We start from the raw sequence: 27,667 nt of genomic DNA on the forward strand, positions 1-27,667 counted from the left end.
CCACCAAGTCCGTGCCGACCAGCAATCACCTATATACTTGTTCTCGGTTATCATAGTTTCGCATCCTACTCACTAGGGGCAATTTACTCCATCGTTCAATCAACTGCACCGTTACGCCACTGTGCCGCCATTGTAGGAATGTAAGATACTGTTATGTTCTTGTGAAGAGTGAGAGATTTCTGGTCGTGCCCTGTGGGTCATTTTATTGCTTAATCTACTGTTACTTCTACAATTGCTCTCACTGATGTTCCACACTTGAGTGACTTGGATGGCGAATCCTCCCTTACCCTCCCACCTCTGTGCTTTCTCCTCAGTGCTCTGACCTGGGATTCCACAACAGCCTGGCCCGCACCTTCAGGACTTTCCTCTCAGCAGAATATAACCTGGAGACATCGCGGCATGAAGGACTGGACATCATCGAGAACGCCGTGGACAACCTGGATGCTCGAAGTGACAAGCACAAGGTCATGGACATGTACAACCAAATCTTCTGTCCACCCACCAAATTTGAATTCCAGCCGCACATGGGGGATGAGGTATGATGCTGTTGATCATGTCCGGCGGTGTTTCAAGTGAGATTAACACAGGGAAATCATTTAAAGGGTAGTTGAGGACAACATTTGACACAGAACATGGTGATGTATGTAGAATGAGCTGCCGGAAGAAGTTATAGAGGTGGTACAGTTTCAACATTCAAAAAATATTTGTATATGTACCTGAATAGGAAAGGATAAGAGGGACATGGGCCAAATATAAGCAAATGGGACTAGCTCGGGGAAACATCTTGATCGGCATCGATGAGTTAAGCTTAAGGGCCTGTTTCTGTGTTGGATAGCCCTCAAATCCACTTTAAAACTCCTTCATCTTTCTCCAGTATTTTATGTTTTGCTTAAGATTCCAGCATCTGCAGTTCTTTGTGTCTCCTTTCAACCAGTACCCTCTTGTTTTGATGTTGGAGGGTGAACCAATAGCAGCTTTCAAGTTAGAGATCAAGAAATTTCCACCAGGTAATGGATATTACGCCAGCATCTGGGGAAAGAGCAACTGTCCATCTGACAAAGTTCTGACTAAGGGTCAGAACCTGTACTTGAAAATGTTTCTCTTGCCACATATGCTGCCTGGCCTGCTGAGTGTTTCTGGCAATTTTTGCTTTCATTTCAGATTTGCAGTATCTGCAGATTGCTTTACCTAGGGTATTACAGGATGTGAAGCAGAGCAACTTCAATGGAGTTGAGACACAACTCAACAACAGTCCAATGGGTGGTGAAGCATTCTCGAGAAACTGAACTCGAGAGTGCTTCCACCACTATAAACTGCAAATAGTTCCACCAGTTGTACTTGAGTGATATTTTTCCTAGAAAGGGCTTCTGTTGCATAAACTGTGGCTGCAACTTAACGGCAGAGCTGTGCTTTACTATAACTATACTGTGCTTTACTGCAGGGATAGCTCAGCTTGCACTTGACTCTCACAATGCCAAAGGAGAACCGATTCAGACTGGTCTTGGGCAGTGTAAGAAATGTGTGGTCTATACAACATCCCCATAGGTCCACAGCTCCAGTCCTTTAAATCTGAGTTTTGGTATTGGTCTATTACTGTCACGTGTACATTGTGTTCTATTTAGCCAAATCATACTAAAGGTAAGTACAATCTAACCACACTAGTACAACAGGTAATGCAAAGAGAAAAATGCCAGAGTGCTGAATATAGTGTTACAATGACAGAGAAAGTGTCGATAAAAGAAAGGTTCAGGGGCTGCAATAAGATAGGTTGGTCTCAAGCTTTTCAGAAGAGGGGAGAAGAGAGAATAACTGGAGTGTAAATGGGCATTAATTATATTGCCTGTTTCCCCAAGTCAGTGAAGATGGAGTCAATTGGAGATGAGGCTGGTCTGGGTGATAGAGGGGTCTACATCTACATGAGCAGAGGTCTTGCCAAACTGAGCTAAGATGCATCCCAATGGAATGATTTCTACGATACATTTGCAGAAGTTGGTAGCATTCAGAGAACAAAACATAACACAAAATCTAGTCAGGAAACACTGATTTTAAAAAGACACTAGAAACTAGAAGTGTAAGGAGAAGTCCACAAAAAGTTTGGTTTTTATATGCAACAAAGAAAGATAGGTTGCATTGCAAATGCTTGTGTGTTGCTGGTAGCTTACTGTGGTACTTGCCAAATTTGCCTACATATTTGAAGGTGACTCACTGTCACTATTGTTTCTGAGAGTTGTTTCAGGTGCTACCCAAATCCAAGACTTTCCTTTGACAAGGGAACAAAAAAAACATCGCCGTGAAATAATTCACCCTACAATTTGCCACTTCCTGTAATCGTTCTGCAAGATTGATCTAGTCTATAACAGCTGCACGTGGTTTGTTAACACACCTCGAGATAATCATCATATTATTTGACCCATGTTGCAACACCATTATTTACAACTTTCCATGGAACTTTTTATGAGACAGAGTAATTGGTTCCATATTTTCAAAACAAATCACAACACATGGAGCTCAAACACTTCATATCATTAGACATAGACATAAGTCTGCCCTTTGTGCAGTGCATCTTCACCCATCTCCAGTCTGCACACTGGCCCTCACCACCCTCTAACCCCCGTCTGCTCCTCTATTCCATCTTGCTCCCATCTAATCATCAACCCACTCCCCTTACCACTGGCTCTTGACTCACTCACGCCTTCCCCTCACACTGCCACTCTCCCACCTGCTGTAAAGCCTCATGACCTGACCTCACTGTTATCGTTGTTTCCTGCAAAACAACCAAGGTAGCGTGCAGTTGAAAGCCAGGAAAGGCGAAACGGCTGCAATTGGACACAGGCAGGAGGTGATCCAAGATCAGAATCACAGGCCATCTATTCAGGTTCGCTAATGCATGTCGGTGACCATGGGTGAACAATGCTCATTGGGATGCATTTGTTCATGAACAACCAAGAGGAGGGGTTTGCAAGCGTCATCACTCGATCTGGCAGCATCCCATGTCTAGGAGAGATTGGTGGATAATCAGAAGCTGAAGCTCAGTCACCCCCCCTCCCTTCTTGTTCTCCAAGGACGAAGCACTGTGGCAGTTGTCACAGCTGCTTCCTGAGTTAATGGCCCATCACAGCTCAGAGATTGAACCCGAGCTGACCCAACACCAGGGCCCACAATCACCTCATGTTTTAGGGCTCAGAGTCAGAAGCATCTTGGGCCATTTATTTCCCCATCAAGCTCTCTTGCCTCTTAAATCACAAGACACAATTCATATTTCACCGATATTGGAATACAATGCAATACAGTACATTGGAATACAGTACTGCAGTATCAGACGCTGTTGGAGGTTTCCCTCTTGCCAGTGAGAACGTACAGGTTGTACGGTTAATAGAGAAGATCTCAAGACAACTGCTTAGAAGAACAGGGCGTTGTCCCCAATATTGTGGCCAATTTTAATGCCTCTGCCAATACTTGAGGTCATATGCCTGGCATGAACAAATTCAGAGCCATGTTTGCCCCATCATTTTCTGCACATCTGTGTTTCTTTGGCTGTCAAGTGTTTAGATGTGTCCTAATGCCATGGAGAGCATAAGATCTGCATAAATGCACAATATTGTTGAAAATGTATTTTAAATCTCAAAATAAACTTCTAAGCTTAGATCCTGAATCAGATCCTCCCATTGTAGCCCTCAGATCCTGTGCCTTTAATTAGTACAAGGCAGATTGTTAAAGCACTCTCAGCTGGAGTCACTCATGCATGATGAAAGCAGGAAGGAGGCACATATGCTGGAGGGTTTTATTGCTTAATGTGCTTTGGTTATTAATATTAAATATTTATAGACTGATTTTTCTCACACCTGTATCGGAGTGAGCAACAGACTCCCGGCAAATTGTTCACAGCCACGTCTCCTCAGCCGGCAAGAACTTTCAAATATCCACCTGACCCCTTTCTCAGGATCTCAGCTGCCCCTCCCCCCCATTCAGGACTTGCACAGCTTTCAGAAATGAAGGAGTGCATTTATTTACTTCTTGCACAACCTTGGGACTTCGCACAGTGCAGAGGTGCACAAAATCAAGAGAGGAATAGGTTGGGTAAATGCACAGAGTCTCTTGACCAGAGTGGGGTAATAAAAAACCAGAGGACAGGTCTAAAGTATGGGGGACAGATTTAATAGGAACCTGAGGGGTAACCTTTTTACTCAAAGGGTGGTGGGTGTATGGAACGAGCTGCCCGAGGAGGTGTTGAGCCAGGTACTGTTGCAACATTTAAGAAACATTTGGACAGGTACATGGATAATATGTCTAAAATGATATGGGAGAAATGCAGGCAGGTAGATGGAACATGTTGGTCGGTGTGGGCAAGTTGGGCCAAAGGGCCTGTTTACATGCTGCATGAAGAAAGACTGGATAGACTCAACTTGTACTCGCTAGAATTTAGAAGATTGAGGGGGGATCTTATAGAAACGTACAAAATTCTTAAGGGGTTGGACAGGCTAGATGCAGGAAGATTGTCCCTGATGTTGGGGAAGTCCAGGACAAGGGGTCACAGTTTAAGGATAAAGGGGAAATCTTTTAGGACAGAGATGAGAAAAACATTTTTCACACAGAGAGTGTTGAATCTCTGGAACTCTCTGCCACAGAAGGTAGTTGAGGCCAGTTCATTGGCTATATTTAAGAGGGAGTTAGATGTGGCCCTTGTGGCTAATAGATCAGGGGGTATGGAGAGAAGGCAGGTACGGGATACTGAGTTGGATGATCAGCCATGATCATATTGAATGGCGGTGCAGGCATGAAGGGCCGAATGGCCTACTCCTGCACCTATTTTCTATGTTTCTATGACTCTATGACTCATGAGTGCATTCGAGTTGTGCCCACTGTTGTGCTGTAGGATGCTTAGACACCAGTGTGTGCACTGCAAGTTCCAACAAACAGCAATGACATGCTGAACAAATAATCTGTCATTTAAAAGGGAAGTCCATTGTGTGGACAGTTCAGGAACTGTCCTGTTGGCCCAATTAATGTACAACCAGCATACCACACAGATTATCACACAAGAAGGTGCTGGGGTGAAAGCATTGGTGCAGAAAGCAGAGATCAATCGCTTTTCTGCATACAACACCTAACACAGTTTATAAAAACAGAGTACTAGAAACACTCAGTAGGTTGGACAGCATCTGTGGAAAGAGAAATTGAGCAAATTACCTTTCATCAGAACTGGAGCAGGTTACCTGGCTGTTATCCCATTGCAGGATGAGGAGGCTTCCTGTAGGACACTGTTACATCTCCTACATTGCACCAATAGCTACGGGTCATCTGAGACGATGCTAAGCTCTCTGAGACATCATAAGCCAAGGAAAACACATTAAATAAACACAGGTTCTTTTTATTATATTTTGCCTGGAATAAGATTAATACAAGTGATGAAATACAGAATAGACTTTAACCCAATAAAGTGCTGATTCCTCAGGCACCCTCTCTGAAATGATTAATGCTCCCTCGGCTTTTCCTGTGAACTATTTGTGTTGATATCCTTTGAAACAATGGCTCTTAGGTTTCAGGTTTTAATTATATATCTTGCAGGACGTTTATTGGCTTCCACACACTCTTTACAAAGGGCAGTCACTTAAATCAGACAGTTTAAGGCTGGCCTCTGAAATTACATTCCATGATTTGTTTGCCATTCCAGCTGCCCATTGCTTACAGCTGCTGCCATGTTACTCAGGGGCTGCAAACCAGCAGAGTGATGAGATATTGTCCCACACCAGTGGAACATTTTGAACTCTCCCTCACCATCCAAGCTTTATCATTTAATAATATTTTTCTTTTCATAATGGAGATAGAGACACGTTCCATATTTGCTTATGTCAAAACTGGAGGATACTTGTCCTATAAGCCTAACAATCTAATTCCCTATTAACTCTCCCTCGAACCAGTTTTCCTCACAAATTACAGCGCCCACCTGCACACGGCGGTAATGCACAGCAGCCAATGATAGCCTAATAATTTCCAGCCGATTAACCAGCGATCCTGTGCATCTTTGAGAAACCCGAACAGTCCAGGGGGAGAACATACAATCTCCACACTAGGATCAAACCTGGTCTCTTGAGCTGTGAGGCAGCATCACCACTGTGTTGTCCCACTCTGCTCTCTGCGACAATCGGTAATGAGCTAGATAACAGGGATCCTGTGCTGAACTATGATCGACCCTATGCCTTACCTCTGTTTCAGGTGTGTCAGGTGAGCGCTCAGCAGCCAGTGCAGACTGAGCTGCTTATGAGGTATCATCAGCTGCAGTCCCGCCTGTCCACTCTGAGGATAGAGAATGAAGAGGTGAGCCACAAACTAAAGCATGAAAACATAAGGGGGGGGGGAGGAGGAGTTGAGGGCTTGGTATCGAGTGAGAAGAGAGAGGTGTGGGAAGGTGGGTGGTGGAACATCGACTGATGATTTTTCATACCACTGGACTTCTGCGGCCAAGAGGGTGGGGTTGTTACAGTGCAACAGCTTCTCCACCTTAAACTCATTCACATACAGGTTTTTGTGCAGCACTCTTCTCTACACAAAGTCCTGTGGCGATGGGCTAGGAGCAGAGCGACAGGTAGAGGTTACTACTGGAAGTCGTAGTTCCACACCTGCACGTAGGCGGCCTATGGACCAGTGGTCGCTCTTTTTTGTACCAGGGCAGCAAGGAAGTTCGGCAGCATCCCAGGCGACTCAGCAGCCCTCTTCAGGACAGCACTGCTCACCCTAGTAAGGGAGGGGACTAGAAAAGGTGTCCTAAACATTGCCTGCCCTAACAACGAACTGGCCAGCAAGCCGCAGCTGGCAGTTTAATCCTCACCTGCAGTCGAAACTATAAACAACAAAAGAAACTCATCTTGGCCACATGGAATGTACTCACTCTCATGGACAGAGCAAGGCCCCAGTGAAGAACAGCCCTTGTAGCCAGGGAACTGGCTCGGTATAGAATCGACATTGCTGCTCTCAGCAAAACGCGTTTCGCCGATGAAGAATCAGTCTGTGAACCGATGGGTGGTTACACGTTCTTCTGGAAAGGCAAAGCAGAGAACGAAGATTGGATCCATGAGGTAGGACTGGCTATAAGGACATCCCTCCCACAACAGATGCCGGATCTTCCTACAGGAGTAAATGAACGTCTCATGAAGCTTCATCTCTCCCCTCGCCTCTTCTCGTAACCTGACTATCATAAGCTCTTATGCCCCCACTCTGACCAGCAGTGATGAGGTCTAAGAGAAGTTCTATGAGGACCTTGACTGTATGGTGAAGCAAACCCCTGCCAGTCACAAGCTCACCCTGCTAGGGGACTTCAATGCCAGAGTCGGCAGTGACAGCTAGTGCTGGGAACAGGTGATGGGATCTCACGGCGTTGGAAAGATGAATGGAAATGGTCTACTCCTCCTGAGTATGTGTGCAGAAAATGACCTCACCATCACCAACACCCTCTTCAGAATGGCCAACAAGTACAAGACCACATGGATGCATCCCAGGTCCAAGTAATGGCATCTCATCGATTATGTCATTGTCCGCAGGTGGAACATCCATGATGTTAAGATAACCAGGGCCATGCGGGGAGCTGAGTGTTGGACGGATCACGGTCAATTTTCAACCTACACATCCCTCTGCCACAACGTAAGACATCTAAGCTTCTCCGTGCATCATTCAACACCGAGATGCTCAAATGACCAGACGTCACTGAGAAGTACCAGTCCCAGCTGGACAACAAGCTGACAGCTCATGGAACACTGACAGGCGACCCAACTGAAAAGTGGAATCAGTACAAAGAGCTGATGACAGTCAGCTAAGGAAGTGCTTGGACAAGCAGCTGGTTTGATGTGAACCAGGACTGGTTTGATGTGAACAATGTTGAAATAACCAAACTCCTGGAAGAGAAACACAAGGCATTCATCAAGTGGCAGAATGACGTATCCTCCATCTCCAAAACGAATCGCTTCAAACACCTGCAGTGCAAGGCACAAATGGAGCTACGAGTGATGCAAGAGCTGGTGGGCGAGTAAAGCTGACGAAGTTCAATATTACGCAGACACGAACAACTCTAAGCAGTTTTTCAGCTTGATCAAGGCTGTGTATGGTCCACCCAAGCTGACCTCCCCCCTCCTTGCAGTTGAGGGCCATTGACCCAGTCGCTCTCAACCAGATCCCACAAAAGCCTACACTTGACGACCTTGACCTCCGCTCATCTTTGGAAGAGATCAAGAAGGCCATCAGTCAAACCAGCACAGGCAAGGCATCAGGCATGGACGGAATCCCTATTGAACTCTACAAGGCAGCAGGTCCTGAGACACTAGACGCCTTCCACAACATCTTGTCCAGCATCTGGGAGACAGAAAGTGTGTCCGATGAATTTAGGGACTCCACTGTTGGCTCCTTGTTCAAAAACAAAGGTAGAAAAGCTGTTACCGAGGCATCTCCTTGTTGTCCGTCGCTGGAAAGATACTGACCCATGTCATCCTCAACTGCCTAATCAATAAGGTCGTGGAAGCAAGCTTGCCGGAGTCTCAGTGTGGTTTCAGACCCGGACGCAGCACTGCTGATATGGTCTTCACGGTGACACAGATACAGGAAAAATGCATCGAGCAGAAGATGGACTACGCAGTCTTCATCGACTTGACAAAGGCCTTTGACACGGTCAACCGGGAGGCTCTGTGGTTGATACTTCACAAGCTCAGCAGCCCAAGAGAGTTCATCCAGGTCATCCGCCTCTTCCATGATGGCATGACAGGAACCGTTCTGGTCAACGGCAAAACCTCTGCACCTTTCGACATTTCCAATGGAGTGAAGCAAGGTTGTGTTCTGGCCCCTGTATTCTTCAACCTCTTCTCCGGATGCTTCCTGAGTCACGCACTCCAGGACCTCGACCGTGGCGTGTACCTGAAGTACCGTCTGGACGGATCTCTCTTTGACCTTCGACGACTGAACACCAAAACCAATGCGCACAAACAGCTCATTCTCGAAGGCCTTTTTGCGGATGACTGCGCCCTCATGGCTCACGAGGCGTCTGACCTCCAGTTCATTGTGATCAAATTTGCTGAAGCAGCACCGGCTTTTGGTCTCACAATCAGCCTCAGCAAAACGGAAGTCATCCACCAGCCGGCTCCAGACTCTGCAGCACCGCCCTCAAGTGTGCATATTGACAGCACACAGCTGAAAGCCGTTGACTCCTTCAAATACTTGGGAAGTGTAATATCATCTGATGGCTCCCTGGATAAGGAAATCTCAACGAGAATCAGCAAAGCCTGTCAAGCACTTGGACGACTGCGTACACGAGTGTTGAACCACCACAGCATCAAGCTGTCAACTAAACTCAAAGTCTACAAAGCAGTTGTGCTTTCCAGCCTGCTCTATGGCTGTGAAACATGGACCTTGTATAGGAATCACATCCGTCAACTTGAGAAGTTCCATATGCGCTCGTTACGGTCCATCATGGGCATTCGCTGGCAGGACAAAGTGCCCAACCTAGAAGTATTGGACAGATCCAGCTTCACAAGCATCGAGGCAATGATCATCAAAGCACAGCTCCGATGGCCTGGGCACGTCATCAGGATGGATGAAACTCACATACCTCGACTGGTCTTCTATGGCGTGCTCTCCCAGGGACAAAGGAATCGTGGGCGTCCCAGGAAGTGGTACAAAGATTGCGTCAAGGACCATCTCTACTATTGTGGTCTAGTGCCCAAGCAACTGGAAGACTGTGCCAGCGACAGAACACGCTGGCGAACAGCAGCCAGCAGCTACGAGGAGCATCGCATAGAGCAACTTACCAAAGCCAGGCAGAGGAGAAAGCTGCTGCCCAGAACACGCCAGCGATGACCTTCATCTGCCCCCATTGCCCTTGAGTGTGCAGTTCACGAATTGGACTCGTGAGCCATGTCAGAACTCACCAGAATTGAGACTGCACAACCCGCCATCATCGTTACCGACGGGCCACCACCACTTGAGGGAGATTAACGCTAATTAAGAACATAGAACAGTACTGCACAGGAACAGGCCCTTCAGCCCACAATTTCTGTGCCAACATTGATACCAATTTAACCTATATATTCATCACCCTTCCTGCATTGTATTCACAATTAGAACCTTTGTGGGATGGACTGAGAGATGAATTAGCTGGACGCATTCCTGGCCGTACTGAGTGGTCCACGTATGACCCAGGACATTGGTAATTGGCCCATGCACTAGCCAGCATGCCCAGCTCTGCCTATCAGGCCAATCAATGGTACTGTGGTCTTGGACCTCACATGTGGAAAGGGAGGGGAGCGACCGGGGAGCCTGCAGAAACACTGGGAGCCTGGAGAGGACAGAACTCCACATTAGGGAACAATGACAGGAACTGTTAAAGTGCCGGCCTCTGAGGACGGGGTTTAGTTTAGTTTAGAGATACAGCGCGGAAACAGGCCCTTTCGGCCCAACGGGTCTGCGCCGACCAGCGATCCCCGCACATTAACACTATCCTACACACACTAGGGACAATTTTTACATTTACCAAGCCAATTAACCTGCATACCTGTACATCTTTGGAGTGTGGGAACCAAAGATCTCAAAGAAAACCCACACAGGTCACGGGGAGAACGTACAAACTCCGTACAGTACCCGCAGTCAGGATCGAACCAGGGTTTCTGGCGCTGCATTCGTGGTAGGGCAGCAACTCTACTGCTGCGATACTGTGCCGTCAAAATAATGCTGGCTGCAGGAACCCCGAAAGGTCCAACTGGCAGCTTCAGGCAACTTTACCATCTTCAATCATCGTGATGCAGGCATTTCTTAGCCACTCTTGGTACATATATTAGATTGTTATAAAAACATACCCTGCTTCATTGCATTCAAGCAGAGGAAGAATAATACAGCTCAGACAACGCTGCCATTGATTTAGGCTACAAAGTCACTCCCAGCCCACGTGCAAGGTCCTCCTGACAAATATCTGGGACCAGAGTCTAAATTGGAAGAGGTGTCCCACAGGCTGGTCAAGCAACAAACTGAGATTCACACTCAATGCTCTATACATCACAGACAAAGTGCCAGCCTCCTCCATGGGAATCCCCGGGTACATTTTGACTCAGCAGATGGGTTGGTACAACAGGATACAGGCAGGAGGTAGTCCTCAACATTGACTCCAGGCCACATGATGTCTCATGGTTCAGATTAAACATGGGCGTGGGTAACAAGGCTATGTTGGGATACTTGAAACAGATGAGGTGCCAGCCTTGCGAAGCTGCAAGACAGCCACTGGTGTTAAACAGTAAATGCTGTATGGCTACCGTAGAGAGTCCAACCACCTGGACTTCACTGCTTTACTGTCGCTGAGACCTTCATCATCCAAGCCATGGGTTACCACTGTTCAGAAACTGTCCTGGATCAGCCACATAGTCTCTGTGGTGAGAGGGCAGGTCAGAATCTGGGTGCCCTTTGGAAAACGATGCATCTCCTGACACTTTCCATCATCCACTATGCACAGGTTAGAGAGGTGACACTCCCCATTTTCCGAATGAATGCAGCTCCAACAACACCCGAGAAGCTCAACACTATCCAGGCCTGGATGATGTCAAGCTTTTGATGGATCGGTTTCCCCATGCATAGCATGAAATGCACATTCCCTTATTTGGGACCGTTTTGTAGATGGTGCAGCCTGTGTGTCGCACGGTGGCTTAAGGGTATACTGTACAAAATGTGCTGCACACCCATCCAGGTACTGCTCCTCACCTCTAACGTTCTTGCCTCCAGGTCAGGAAGACACTGGACGCCACCATGCAAACACTGCAGGACATGCTGACCGTGGAGGACTTTGACGTGTCCGATGCATTCCACCACAGCCGATCCACAGAGTCGGTCAAATCCGTCGCTTCCGAGACCTACATGAGCAAATTCAACATCGCAAAGCGGAGAGCCAATCAGCAGGAGACCGAGGTGTTCTATCTCACCGTGAGTCCTCTTTCGGGCGGTGGGGAGTGGCTAAAATAAAACACAGGCCAGCCCAGGGTAAAGAACGGCTTCCATTTTAATAAACGGCCGTGATGATTTTATACGTAAGTTGGAAAATGGACAAAAATCACCGGATGTGGTAACAATAACTCTGCAGTACGGTAATGAATGGTGTTGGAAGTGCAAAAGACTGATAGGAAAGAACAAGTACTGAAAGCGGAGAGCACAAAGAAACTGGTCTGCCATTGGTAGTAAGGAATATATATATTTACATTGCACTTTTGAATTGAATATTATGAGAGATGGGTCGTATTTAGTATTGTCCTTAAGTTAGGCATTCATAACCCGGGGACAGCCTGTACTTGGTTTCTGGGTTATAAAGGGTTCCGACAATATGCTCCACGCCTGGTTTGACACGTGTGGTGTCAGCTGTGGCATGATGGGCTCAACAAATGCATTGGCATTATTATTGATCCGACCTGGATTTCCTCTTTAATTTCCAGATGACTCACAAATTTGGGTTGATTGAATTCAGTAATGCAATTGCTGGGACAATGCTAAGACGTGTATGTACATTGAACAGGCTGTGCAGTTTTGAAAGCAGCAACAGGACCACGGCAAACAAAGCCTCCCGCCCCAACCAAACCTGGGCTCCTGAACGAGGTGGATAGGTAGAGGGTGGGACTGATAGACCACTTGACCCTTGCTGCCTCTCGACACAGTGTGCCTGAATGTTCACGTGATTGTCTAATTAAATCTTTAACAGACTTGTAGTGCTAACAAAAACCTTTGTTTCTCTTTCAGAAATTTAAGAAATATTTGAACGGGAGCAACTTGATCACAAAACTTCAGGCCAAGCACGACCTTCTAAAGCAAACTCTTGGTGAAGGTCAGTCATAGTCAAGTGGCCGTATTGCAAGAACACAGTTTAGGGTGGGATCTGCAAATCTGCTAAATGGTGACAATTAGCAGAGTCTTTCACGAACCAATGTCTGGGTTTGGGCCACCATCACAGAGACCCTGGTTGTCGGTTTTCTTCCTCCCACTTGCCGTACAGAGTGAAGGATGGTCAGTTTGCCTGTGGTGCTCTATTCACTTACTGATGAGGAGGGACTGGAGTGGGAAAGGTTCTAAATCTCAGCTCATCATTATCTCAGAATCTACTCATAGAGGCCCAGTATTCATGAAACAGGTAGTCTGTTCAGTTCAGCAGGTGTGAAGGGTGGGGAGGCCTGCAAGTATTGTAATGAAAACCATCTGGGTTTGATGTTGCCTTAGCTGTCAATCTTGGCTCAACAGTAGTCCTTTTAGGATTAGAGTTATCGAGCCACATGGCACAGAAGCAGGCCCTTTGGGCCACCGAGTCCATACCGACCATTGAGCACCCATTTACATCCCTTCAGAAACATTAGCCCACATTGTCGTAAAAGGCCTCATGATGCTGTTTGAAGCTGAGCAAGGGTTTCTCCTGATGCTCTGCCAACATTCCCCAAAAATAACAGAGGCACACTTCAGAAACATTCTATTATTTAAGAAACACTTTGGGATGACCTCAACGTTGTTATTAAAAGTGCAATACAGGTAATTCAGCTGTAATGCATCTTTCCACAATGCTAATTGCATATAATGTGATTGACAGATTATGGAACACTATTTGTATTACAGGGGCCGAATTGGTTGTAACTTGATTCCGCTCGGGAACCAGAGATCACTTTAAAGTTATTTTGGATATTGAAAAGCAGAAAAATAGTGTTTTAGGGAAAAAACTCTTGGTGAAAAAAACCCTATTTCCATGTAACCACCCCACAGTAATCAGATGCCATTGTTTCACCGTGGGAGCCCATGGAATTGATAAGAATCGCTACTATTGACACTTGTGCAATGATACTCTATTGAGCAACGTAACACCCAGCCTTCTGTGTTTTTTTAACGCAGTTACAAAAAAAACATTAAAAAGATCTTTGTTTTTGAAAATCTTGCAGGAAAAATAACGTTATTATTGAGTTTGAAACTCTTTACCCCCTATCCCCATTTTCCCCATTAACACAATTGTCTTTATAATCCAATTTTCTATAATGTGAAACAATCCAAATGTTGAAGTAATCCCAAAGTGTTGACTGCCATTTGCATGCCCTCTTCAGTCCTCTGCAGACTGGAATCCACAAGGCCATTTCAAAGGTCAAAGGTAATTTTATTGATCACATACACCTAGGTGTAGTGAAATGCTTCTTGCCATGCAGCACATAAAGAAAGAATACAGACATAACAATAATAAAGAAATTTAAACATGAAAACATCCCCCCACAATGGTTCCCATTATGAGGGAAGGCACAGTGTCCAGTCCCCATCCCATGTCCACCCATAGTCGGGCCTATTTGAGGCCTCCACAGTTGCCTTTAAGGAGGCCCGATGTTCCAGGCCGTTCTCGCCGGATGATTGTACTCCGGCGTCGGGAGAATCCTCTCGGCGGCATGGGAACCCTGGAACGGCCGCTTCCCTCACCGGAGACCGCGGCTTCCGAAGCCAACAAGGCCGCGCCAGTTGGAGCTCCACCACTGGCAATCTCATCGAGAGATCCCAGGCTCCCGATATTTAAGTTCAGCGCCGCCGCCCGCAGCAGGCCGCTCCGCAGTCCCGCAGCTCCGCGATGTTTTACCCGGCTCACCGGAGCTCCAGCGCGGCGACCCAGGCAAGGCATCGCCCGCTCCGCAATAGCGCTCCAGCGCTGTGCCGCCGCCGAAGCCGAGGTTCTGGGCGGTCCCCGACAGGAAACACCGCTCCAGGCCCGCTGGTAGGCCGCGAGGACGGGTCGAAACTGCAGCCCGGAGAAAAGCTGCCTCTCCGACCAGGTAGGGACCCTGAAAGATAGTTTCCCCCTTCCCCCCCCCCCCACCCCCCACATAAAAAAGTCTAGACCACCAGAACAAAAACACTTTAACTAACTAAAAATTAAAGAAAAAGAGATGAAAAGACGGACAGCTGCTGGCTGGGCAGCCATGCATAGGACAGCGCCCCCTCCCAGATTTAATACCAGAGATGACTTTCTCTACACTCAGCTGGTGGGAAATTATGGGAGCATGGGTCTAGGATTGGAACCACAGTCCTAAAGTGGCACACAGCACAGCTTGAAATCAAAGAGTTATTGCAAGTTATCAGTTTTGGGGATTGTGTGGAGAGAGTTGCTCACCCTGCTATGGGGATGTTTGATGGGACAACCAAGAGGGGATGTAGGATTAGTTTAGAATTGCCTCAGCAAAGCAACAAAGGGCCAAAGTATCTCAGCTGTATATAAGGACTATAAACTTCTCTCGCAGCAGATTTGGAAACAAAATTCAGGGAAGATGTTTCACAGGTTTGTGGATTGTGCACCTTATCAAAATACCCCTAATACGACTTAAAATAATCTGAGATTTACGGATGCGCTTCCATGTGGATTGATTTTTGAAGTGTTGGGGAAATAAACACTGACTATTTTGCGCTGATTATCTTATTTCCCCCTTCAGGTGAGAAGGCCGAATGTGGTACTTCAAGGTAGGACACCAACATCCTTCATTCTTAATCAGTGAAGTTCTATTGGAGGTTCATGAAAGTCAAACAGTGAAAGATGGTCTATGTCATAGGGTTAAGATTAGTTCCTCACTCACAAGAAGTCTCTACAGATGCAACAGTTAGAATCCATATTCTTTCTCTAGTGGAAGTTATCACATGAAGTAATAAGGAGGAACCCACTTACCATCTCTCCTCTGCCAGGTCAGGCATGGGTGGGCACTGGAGGCACTATAGTCCATTCACCTCGCATTGCAGCTTTAGCCTGGTCTATTAGCACTGACCAACATTCAGCACTCTTGAGCTGTCCATAACCCTTTAAACTTCTGCAGGATTCAAATTATACCTTATACAAAGGAAAATATCATGAATTTTATGATTCATACTAAAAGCACCAAAACGCAGATTTTAACTCTTTATTTCGGTAACATATATGTTAGTGTCCACTACACTGCTTAATTAATCTAAATTTGATAGTGTTTTCCATACTCAGTAAACACAAAACATTTTATTCTTAATTTAATATATATTAACAATCTATAGGATTACTAGAAGAATTATCATCATTGATCACTATTGCCAGGTGTGGCATTTCTGGGCAGTCAGGATAATGGTATAGTGATTTCCACAATCTTCACACATTGGGCTAACATATTAGGAAGGCCACCCATTGCTTTACTTCAGTCCAATGTCCTCCTTGGTATAACATAAGGGTTAGGAGTTCAGTTGGTTCTCTGAGCTTTGCAGTATCAGACTGGTGGGTGATTTATACGTTGTTCTAGCCAAACTGTTTCACTGCATCCTGCCAGTTTTACATTGCTCTCCAATCCAACTAATTCACCTCTGGCTCCAGCACAGCTTGCTTCCACCTTGCTGCTTGGTTGAGTCACCCGTTTACTTTGTTCTGAGTATACATCCAACAGTGACTTGACTCCCATCTCCCCTCCCGCCCTGCCCCGCCATTAAAAATAAGGCCACCATACTGCAAAAAGGTCAAATATTAAAACTGTCACTTATTCAGTTATATTTTCTGTAAGAGTGCTGATAATAAATTAATATCTCTTCTCTTCCACACCACTCCCATTATCATATTGAAATCTCCCCCTCCCACCCACTTCTCTCATTCAACTATCTTCCTCTTATCTTCCAGTCCGGCAGACATTTTCATTGTCGATCTTGCATAATGACCAAGTCCATTACTATAGTTTTGTTCAAAATGCTGGTCAATGAAAGCAGATAGCCATGTCACTATGTACTGCAGCCCAGGGGCAACCTACTACTCCCTTTCCAACCAGACATTGTATAGCAACCGTACCACTATCCAACATCCACTGTAGCACCCTCAAAATTCTACTAACCACAGTTGCCTTAAGATCCATCCCCACAGCCCTCTCTATCTCCATAAACATAACCTTCATGTCAACATATCTAGAAAACATTCCATCCTTTTATCTCAAGGCTTTCCCTTTTTTTCTTAGGACCCACCCTATTAATCCATCTGCACCCTGCCCTCAATAATATATCCTGCATTAATGTCACTACCCAGGATTGCCCATCAACTCTGTCAAACCAAGCTCTCTGACCTCTTCACACTCTGCCTTTCAACCTTACGACTCACTGCTGTTTCGGCATAGATGGGACAGTTTACTGAGGTACATAGTAAACACTTGCTTGAGTCCTAGCCCCCAAAACAGTCCACATGCTAGTATTTCAGCAATGATAGGTAATCAATAAACCACACGGGCTAATTTATCGGGCTGAAGATTTACAGTTGTAGGATACAGACTAATACTTGGTATTTCTGATCATTCAAGGTTAGCCTGTCCAATGTGCTGAGCCTGTCCATCTTGGCCAGTGGGTCCACAATGCTACAAACTGCCATACAACTGTGGACTGGTCTATCCAGACAGCCACGTGATCACGTGCCCATCCCAAATTTCACTTCAGATTAGTGGCTTGCTGGGTCATTTTAGAGAGCTGTTAACAGTCAACCATATTAGCAGGGCTAGAGTAACATATTGATTAGAATTCCTTCATTGAAAACACTTTTCAGCAATCTGAGCATTTCCTGGTCACCATTATCAATATAGGCCCTTTACTCCAGAACGTTATGATCATTTAAACTGTCCAATTGCTTTTGATAGGATTTGAATTCTTGTCTTGAAGCAAAGCAATATCCAGGCCTCTCACCACTATGTTTCCACACCCATTGGCAGTGTACACTGGGCAGCTGCCTCCCAGCTCCAGAGACCCAGGTTCAATCCTGACCTACAATGCCATCTGTACGGAGTTTCCACATTCTCACTTTCACTGCGTGGGTTTCCTCCAGGTGCTCCGACTTCCTGCATCCCAAAGATATGTGGGTTGGCTGTAAATATGTTGGTTGGCCACTGTAAATTAACTCTCAATGTAGGTGAGTGGTAGAATCCAGGGGGAGAGTTGATAGACATGAGAGAGGGAAGAGGTTACAGGGGAAATTTGTGATGGGACTGCTCTGAGAGCTTGCATAGAATTAATGGACTGAATGGCCTCCTTGCATGCCATGATGAAAATATATGAGCAGGCATGGCCATAATACTCCCTTTACAGAAGTTGAATATCCTGCTGATACTTGCTAACCAAACTCACAGCTGATGAAAGATTACATGAATGGGCCTCCAGGGTTGCTTAGTGTCCATGGTGTCAGAGAGAGAGCGGGTGTCAGCACTACTCTTAGGAGTCAGGAGAACAAACATATGATTCCATTTTGGTTATAGTAAGAGAAGGCTCAAACAGTGCTCCTGAATGGAATAGAATGGGTAAATGCTAACAGCCTCTTGCCCAGAGTAGGGGAATCGAGAACTAGAGGACAGCTGTTTAAAGTGAGGGGGGACAGATTTAATTGGAACCTGAGAGGTATCTTTTTTACACAAAGGGTGGCGGTGTATGGAACGAGCTGGCGGGGGAGGTAGTTGAGGCCGGTAGTATGCAACATTTAAGAAACATTTAAACAGGTGCGTGGATAGGATAGGTTTAGAGGGATATGGGCACACGCAAGTAGGTGGGACTAGTATAGATGGGACATGTTGGTCGGTGTGGACAAGTTGGGCCGAAGGGCCAGTTTCCACGCCATATGAACCTGTGACTCTATGCTGGTCAATGACTAATGATGCCATTGCATGAATGATTAACTGTTGTTGCTCAGATCCAAGATCTTGTTTTCTCTGTGTGTTGATTTTGTTCCGTTTCTCTCAGGCCCCCATCGCTTCCCCCTAAGCCACAGAAAATGAGGAAGCCTAGGCCTCGCTCACAGTATAATCATAAGTTGTTTAATGGCGATATGGAGACGTTCATACAGGTACTTGGTGGCAGGCGCTGGCAGATTACAACCGCTGAGTGGAATGATGGCTTTCTGTGTCTCTTCAAACCCTTGCTGGTTCTGTCTCACCTGGGTCTGCGGTGCACTTCTCGTGCTCTTGGTAGAGAGGTACTGCCCGAATCGGGCCTTGCATCCAGGGTCACTGGGTATTAAATGCTCGATCTGGCTGGAAAATTCCTTCAAAGTCTTCGGGCAAATTCCTTGAACTTCTTAGATACACTGGGGAAATGATGGAAACAATCAGCAGGTCAGGCAACATCCGTGAAGGAGAAACAGTGAATGTTTCACGTCTGAAACAACGGCTTTTTGATCTGAAACAATAAATCCGATTCTCTTTCCACAAATGCTGCCTGGCCTGCTGTTTCTAGCATTTTATTTCAGATTTCTAGCATGTGCAGTATTTTGATTTACATTACCTAGACAAGACCGTTTCACACCGAGCGGTGCAAGGGGTGGAAGAAGGAAGCTCCCTTTCATGTCCTCCAGGAAATTTAAGGATGAGTAATAAATGCTGGCTGTGCCAACCATGCTTACATCTCATTTATGGTGAAAAGGATAACTACTCATCTGCTACATGTGCGGTCCAGTGACGGCCCATGACATAGATGAAATAGAAGTTGCTGTGAAGGAAGGATGGTGCAGTTTTGTGGTTCAATTCTCATCCCATCAAATCCCAATCTGAATGAGCTATCCAACAAGGAAGGGTCGGACACAGGAAGCAGGTACACTTCTGCCAGGAGGTGCTGAGTCTCCATTGACCTTCCCCGAAAGGACATGGAGGTCGGGCTGGTAGGCCCAATACCAGGCCTCTCAACTGTAGGACTCAAACCCGGGTCCGAGCCCACTCCTTCCTCCCCTCCCAATAAAAGATTAATAATATTTCAACATTCAGTCAAAGATTAATACAATATTGTGAATAGTAATATCTTTTAAATAAATAGTTTGCACCAGCTTGCCCAGGACTGGCACTGCCTGATTTCTAAGGCACATACATTTTAAGCTTAGTTTCATTATTGTCAAGTGTACCGAAGTACAGTGAAGCGGTATTTTTTACGTGCTATCCCATCAAATCAGGTAATACCATACATGAATGCAACAAGTTAAACTCAGGTAGAATATGTAGTGCAGAGAAAGATAAAGAGGTATAAAAGGGAGGGCGATTGTATTGGAGGATGATAGATCCTCCTTTGGGACCAGCAAGCAAAGAGTCACTATGCACCAGCGCCACCTTGTCATCAAACATGGGCAGTTAGTTTCAGTGTGATATTGAACCACACCGACTGGAAGATCTTAGCTTCAATCCCCACTCTGTGCTATGCTGAAGCTGGCTTCCATGTCAACCAGAGTACCTGCGGCCCATCTGTCCACCCTATTAGGTTCACATGTGGAGGAATAGGTGCTCAGGCAAAACCCTGGAGTCCACCAGTGGGATTACACTGCAGCGAACCTGGATCCTGTGGGCATGCATTTTTTCAGGTGACTTAACTCAATTTGTCAATGATGTTTAAGCATTGGGTATGAGCAATGTAGTTGAAGAAGTGGCAAATTGATCAGGAATGTAAAACCCCTATGAACCAAGTAGAAAGATCAGTGATTGATGGGAGCTTCAGCAACAGGAGGGCTGGGTGTTAATGGGTGTTTACATATCTCACTACCGCCCCCCCCACCCATAGTATCTTTGTCTTAAATGTGGGAGCCATAATTGAGAAATTTGTCAATGATACCAATATGGGCAGAGTGGTTGGCATTGTTGACTGCAAGGAGATATCCATGGGTTGGTCAGTGGACACTGAAGTAGCAGATGTGAAGGGTAATGCATTATGGGAGGGCAATCAATGAACAACAAGTGCTAGATACCAAGAATGTGGAGTGCAGGACCACTAATCCCTATGGTCCAGTAGAAGAGAGGCTTCAGAGCTGTCAGCTGAGTCACAGAATTGAAGAGGACTGAGGATATTTCCAGAAGTGGATTGAACATTAGTCTGGCGACAAACAGATCATGTATACTCTTCATGGTCACCACACTGAGAATGTACACAGGTTATTTATGGGGAGGTTGCCAGCGTTGGAAAATTAAAGTGGTGAGGGTAGACCGGATGGGCTGGAGTTATTTTCTCTGGAGTCTGAGATGAGATGAACAGGATGGACCAATTTTTCTTGGTAGACAGCTCAATAACTAGATTTGAATCAGTTGGTGGAAGGGTTCGGGGGGAAGTTATCCTCAGTAGCGAGGATCAGGAGTACTGCCGGAGTGGATAGTGGAGGCAGACACCCTCATTATATTCAGGAGATACCTGGATGAGTACTCGAAGAACTGTTATCACCAGAGTCAGAGACCATGAGAGGGAACTAAATACCTCCTACTGTATGTTTGCCTGCCAATGATACACTGGGTGAATAAATAAACAAGATTTCATGTTAGCTCTGTTTAAAAGAGACACTTAAAAAGTAAATCAGCAAATCTTTTAACTTTTTTGAGTGTGAGGGTAGAAAAACTAAGGGATTTTGTTTTGTATACTAAAGCAGACTAGACCTAATTCTCACAAGGTAAGATAAGAGGAACCAGATAGAATGTCCTCCTCATTACCGATCCATCGCTAATTCTACTTGCATTCCTCGCATTGCACTCAGAAGCTTGATACTTTGCTTCTTGGACTCGATCTCTCAGTCCTGCCATCACCTCTTTCTTTGCTTCCCTACGCTCTAACAATTTATCTTTCCCTGCAGTACTGAAAGTAGCTTTCTTGCAGATGCAATCCTCTTCCTTCTGGATCTGTTCTTGGGTTGTCTTTTCCTGACCTACTCCCTGTCTCCAGGTGACAATGGAAGAGCCTCTTGGCCCATTCATTCAGAATCTGGCATCTCTCCGGGGGCACCATTCATGGCAATGGGATGGAGTATTGAGCTAGCATGGAGGAGCCAGGAGTCGTGAGTCACTCTTCCCCATCCCCGACCATTCCAGACATCCCCAGTTAGGATCAACGATTCTAGCACACTCCTGAAATAAAACCAACCTGTTAATTTTGTTTTACTCAATTGTAAATAAAGCATCTTTCACATCTATATTCAATCTGGAGATATGGACAAGATGGTATGTACTACTCACTTTGGCACTTGGGTGAACTTTGCAAGGCCCTTGAAGCTGAATTTAAAGATCAGCTAAGGTTGGGGCAGGCACCTCTCATAGGTCAGACAGGTTTAGAATGTGTTCATTCAAGAGTTAGATTTAGTTAGATTTTAACGACAACGTGACTGTTTTTCCAAGAACTGACACTACAGTACCGGGAACATTGGAAGTACCAACAGCCCCAGATCTAATAAGCTTCCACTGCATTCCAGCTTCTCCAACCTGTCCTGAGGCCTCTATGGGATCGTGAGAAACTTACTTTTATTCTCTGCTTCATCTATGTTTTTTCTCTTGCTTTACTGCTAACAGAGGAAGAAGGAATGCCCGAACAAGGATTCAGGTATACATCGTGAGATAGTTTCTGAGACAAGGAGTTGGCTGTGTTTGGGGGGAGGTGAGGGTGGTTGTGGGTGGAGGGTGATTGTCCCACAGGACTGCCTTCCATGGTGCTGCTATAACCTTCTGATGATTGGTGAGATTGGGACAGAGCTGGCTTTTCAAGTAGTGGTTAGGTGCTAAAGGAGAAACATAGCGTTATTCCACACTCTTCAATCTGGAGCTAAGATAGTCCTAGAGACAATGTGGCAAGCAACTAAAAAAACTGGGACACTAAAGTAAACATTTTATTTTCTTACCTGTTGTAAATATTTGATTGTAATAATGTTGAAATGGGAGGAGTGGGGAGACTGTTTGGGCAGCCCATGGAGTCGAGAGGAAATCTTCCCATACTCTTCGGAAGCCATTTTGAAAAGCAAGATTGTCCTCAACAGGAGCACTTTCTAAGAAAGAAGCAGGAGGAAGGATTGAGGCGAGAATGGGAATGTGTGAATGAGAAGGAACCCCTTAGCACTCCCACCACATGTGAGCTTCACCCATTACTTCTGGGCCGCAGTAAAGCGCTGTTCAACAACATCAACAGATCTCTGTCTTAAAGGAAATGCAATGTCTTCATGTTGTGGTTTGTGCAACACAAAATGGATGCCTCCTCAATTTACACTTTAAAGGGTGTGAGGAAAATTTGTAACTCCCGCGAATGAATTTGGAGAGCTTTGACCAATGGTGGAAGTGGTCCACTATGGGGCAGGCTGGAATCTCTGTACAATAGGTTAGATCTCCTCAGGAAAGGGGAGATTATAAGGTCTGCATTTCGATGAGTAGTGTCAGCATGGAGAATGGGATGTACTATAATTTAGGAGGTAAGGAGTAAACTCAGGCCTATCTAGGATAGTTTGGTGGTCAGTATCATGTGTATGGGCAACACACTAGTGCAGCTGCTAGAGCTGCTGCATCACAGCGCCAGAGACCCGGGTTCAATCCTGATGTCAGGTGCTTGATAGGTTAATTGGCCTCTGTAAAATGTCCCTAGTTTGTAGGGATTGGATGAGATAGTGGGATAACGTAGAACTAGTGTGAAAGGGTGATTGATATTTGGCTTTGACTCAGTAAGTCAAAGGGCAAATTTCCATGCTGTATCTTAACTAAACTAAATAGGGTTAGGGTAATTGGCAGGGTACCCTCTGTGTGGGGAGGCACAAAGGAAGAGAACCCGATTGGATTTCAATAATTCCCTTTTGCCAGCTACTTGTCATCCGTTGATGGGCTTGTAAAGTAGCATTGCTGAAGTAAGGGTGGATGGATGGCTCCCTGTTTATGCTTCGCAAGCTCCTACCAACAAACTATGGGATAGTGACCAGATAAATCATTTTTAATTATTGGGTGGGAAATAATTTCCCCCTTCAAAATGGCACCTCAGAATCTATAACTTCCACCTGGAATCATAGAGGTAACATTGGTGATCATCACAGCTTTCCTCTGACCTTTAAACTTTGCCCAAAATTGTTGAGTGGTATAAGAATGAATGTAAAGTTGCAAGGTTTATAGCATTAGAACAGTACAGGTTATTCAAGATTGTACTGGCATTTTGCAGAGCAAAACCCATCCGTTGATCTTTTCCCATAGCCAAATGGTACCTGAGTACTTCAATATCCAGAGTCTTCGGTTAACGTTAGTCCAACTCCTGCTGTCCCTACACCAAGCTTTGTCCAAACAAAGTTTATTTTTCAAAGATGCCAGACCTGGTTATTTGTAACATTTTCTCACTGGTTCAGCCAGAATATCATGAGTTCAGGGACTCTCAGCTTGACCTCGTTGCAATCTGAGAATTTAAACAAAATTCCACCGCACTATTTAAAAAAGCACACGGACTTCTTCCTCTGACTTGGCCTCTGCTAAAAGTACCAATGGACAATCTGTTCAATTATCGGTGTTTGGGCGATTTGCCTGTTACCTTGCTTGATTCACTAAAAAACAGTATCTCTATAGTAACAAAATCCAAGGGAAGGTTGCTGACAGCAGAGATCTCTATCAGCCGTGGGCCTCCTAATGCCAGACCACAGGGCAAATTCATCCACTCAATCAGGGGTTTTCAAGTTAATTCTTGGGATGAGGGTTTTCTGGCAAGACCAGCATTTATTGCTTATCTGTTGTTGCCCTGTGTAACAGTTTGATACAACAGGGTTCCTTGTTAAGATGCTTAAGTGGACTGTTGAGTCAACCATATGGGAGTTGCCCAGGTTGGGTAAGTACAATTCAGCATTGGTCAGTAATGAACCAATTGGCTTTTGTATCATAACCATGCCTCTCCTGCCAGCACACCCCTCCCCCCCTACTCCCTCCACCTCCAGGAGGGGTCAATACATGGTGGAGTTCCAGATGCGTAATCTCTCCCTTCCCTCTTCTCTAACCCCAGTTAGATCCTCTGCCTCATTGCAGGCTGGGATTCAAACACCGCCCTGGCTAATTCAAAAACTGCAGCGATCAGGAAGGGTGGGGGGCTGTGTACCCAGAAACAAATTGGGTGGGCAGGAGCGTCAGTAGGAAGGTGAGAGGCAGCCATTTCTGCATCCCAGGGGGTGGGGACTGTTGAACAGGAGCGAGTGCCCGGCTACATTGCAGGCAGTAACGCCGTTACCATTGGCAACGGACTGCTGAAATCAAAGCAAAATCTGACCTGGGACATATGAAGGCCGACAGGGACAGGGCGGTGAGCGACTGTACTCTATAGACACAGTGTCCACTGGTCTGCAGGAACCCTATTATCTTCCATCCCCGTCAGCAACTGCCCCACTGAACAACTCACAGACAGAACTCATTACCATCCCGCTGCACCATGGAAACCCACTAGGCTGAAACGCATTTAATTAAACTGATTCATCTCATTCCCAGTTTTGCTGTGCCATCTCCGTCGCTGAAATGTCCAGGGGCTAATTAACATTCATTTCAACGTGCTTTGCATATCCTCCTAATTAGTGTGCTTATTATGCAAAGGAATCGAAAGCCATTTTATTGATTTAATGTAAACAGAACTTTTTCCAAACAAACAAGAGTTTAAATTTCATGTCAGACGTTTAGCCAATATTGCAGAGATTAATTCATTCTCTACCACGCATGCACACACATGCATACCTACAAGTGAACACATGTGCATACATACAAACACACATGTATACGTACAAACACACACGCATACACACCACTCACACATACATGCATACCTACACGCACATATGTATACATACAACCCCACACACATACATGCATACCTACAAGCACACACACACATACATACAACCACACACATACATGCATACCTACAAGCACACACACACGCATTCATAGAACCACACACATACATGCATACCTACAAGCACACACACACGCATTCATAGAACCACACAAATACATGCATACCTACAAGCATACACACATACATACAAGCACCCGCACAGATGCAAGCATGCATACCTACAAACACACACACACATATATACAACCACACACACACACATATGCAAACCCCCACATAGACGCACACACATACAAGCACACACACACACACACACACAAATATAGAATAGACAAACATGCATGCAGATACATGCGCAAACTTGCACAGACATGGACGCACACTCCTGCATAGAGGTGTGAGACACACAGATGCTCTTGAACAGGCGGTACAGTGTGAATGGTCCCTTCTGTGCTGTACGGTTCTCAGTGCCCTGCTCCGCAGTAGTATCCTCACCTACTCACCTCCCCTCAATATCCCTCGCCACTTCAATCAATGATTTGATTTGTGGTGTTTCATAATGAAGGCACCTTCCTAATATGTATAGTCTTTGTATAACTGCAGTGACTACAAGTCATTTACTGATTTGGACACCCTTCAACACAAGGATGTGAAATGCCCCATTATAAATGGCAGTGCCTTTTATTCCTTCAGAAAATAGTTACACTGAGAAACACTGCTTCCATTGTCTTTGCAGCACAAAAACAGTCCACTCAGGCAAACAGCTCCATGTAGGTGCTCACGCTGCATATCAATGTGTGGCTACACTGTTTCATCTCTCTCTGCCTCTGTATCCTTCAGTTCCTTTCCCAAGCCTTCACTTTAAATGCACCAACAGTAGGAAGAATAGTTGCCCTTCCATCTCTAGAATCCTGGTTCACATCCAAGCAAGATTGTTCATTTGACTTTCCCCGAGTGTGAGGTGCTTTGAGAGTGGATGGAGTGAAAGTTTCTGGTTGTCTGTTAACACACAACTCCCAGTGGGAAAATCACACTCCGCAAATGTCAGGCAAGTAAAACGAATGAAAAGAACAGCACATTCTCCATGGTAACATTGAAGCAAATTATTAGACGAGTTGGTGGAGACGATAGCTCCGGCTATACCAAAGCTGGATGTGTTTGACAGAGCACTCTGGTGGGTTCTGTGGTTGGAGAATAGGACACTTCTGAACCAATGGTGATATTTGTATGATGGCAGCTCTTGGACCAAATTTCCTGGCACTGATTAGCCAGAGAGGTCCTCACGTCAAGTTCACAGAGAGACCCAGTGCTCCCCTGCCCTCTGCTTCTGCTCTGTCTCTGTCTGTGATCTTGCTGCAAGTTCTCCACATTTCTGACATCCCCCCTATTTGTTTTTAAGGACTCTGGACAACCCATCCCACTTGTGGTGGAGAGCTGTATTCGATTCATCAACCTTTATGGTAAGTGTATTCATAATCTAAAACTTTTCTTGATATAGATCTGCCCTTGACATAGATCGTAATTGGCAAAGGCTCCAGCACATATGTAAGGGATGCTCTATCTTTACCTATCCTGAAAAATGACCATTTATTCCTGCTCCCTGCTTTCTATCCATCGTCTTAATCCTCCACCATATCAATATATTAATCCAACGAATGTATCCCAAACTCCTCTAGAAGCTTATAAAATACCTACTGAAAGTTCAAATATATTATTCATTTACTCTCCCTTGCCCATTTGATTAAGTTCTAATTCAAGTTTACATTTATTGTCACATGCATCAATTGATACAGTGAAATTTGGGTTACCATACGAATAAAAAAAGAACACAACACACGATAGAATTTAACATAAACATCCCCACACAGCGGAATCAACGTTTCCCACTGTGAGGGAAGGCAACTAGAATTTCTAGAGTTCCAGAAACTCATCTAGAAGCTTATAAAATACCTACTGAAAGTTCAAATATATTATTCACATATATATCATATATCAAATATATTATTCATTTGCTCTCCCTTGCCCATTTGATTAATTAGGCTTAGAACAATGATTTTAGATTCAACAAATTATATTTCTCTTTCATAATACTTCATTTTTCGGTGCACAA

General features: G+C 45.3%; 1 protein-coding gene across 2 annotated transcripts in view; it reads left to right on the forward strand.

Annotated features, from left to right (window-relative positions):
• srgap3 (SLIT-ROBO Rho GTPase activating protein 3) overlaps window positions 1–27,667 on the forward strand; it is a 190,716-nt gene that overhangs the window by 137,954 nt on the left and 25,095 nt on the right. The window contains exons 7-13 of one of the 2 annotated variants that reach the window (XM_033036793.1): window positions 315–536; window positions 6,214–6,315; window positions 11,743–11,940; window positions 12,745–12,829; window positions 15,444–15,471; window positions 18,721–18,823; window positions 26,957–27,017. In XM_033036793.1, coding sequence (XP_032892684.1) covers window positions 315–536; window positions 6,214–6,315; window positions 11,743–11,940; window positions 12,745–12,829; window positions 15,444–15,471; window positions 18,721–18,823; window positions 26,957–27,017 — 799 coding nt within the window. Of the gene's footprint in view, window positions 1–314; window positions 537–6,213; window positions 6,316–11,742; window positions 11,941–12,744; window positions 12,830–15,443; window positions 15,472–18,720; window positions 18,824–22,280; window positions 22,312–26,956; window positions 27,018–27,667 lie in introns of both variants that reach the window. The other variant, XM_033036794.1, reaches the window with a different exon arrangement.

The sequence above is a fragment of the Amblyraja radiata genome, chromosome 18, assembly GCF_010909765.2.
Source record: "Amblyraja radiata isolate CabotCenter1 chromosome 18, sAmbRad1.1.pri, whole genome shotgun sequence".
Classification (NCBI taxonomy): Eukaryota; Metazoa; Chordata; class Chondrichthyes; order Rajiformes; family Rajidae; genus Amblyraja; species Amblyraja radiata.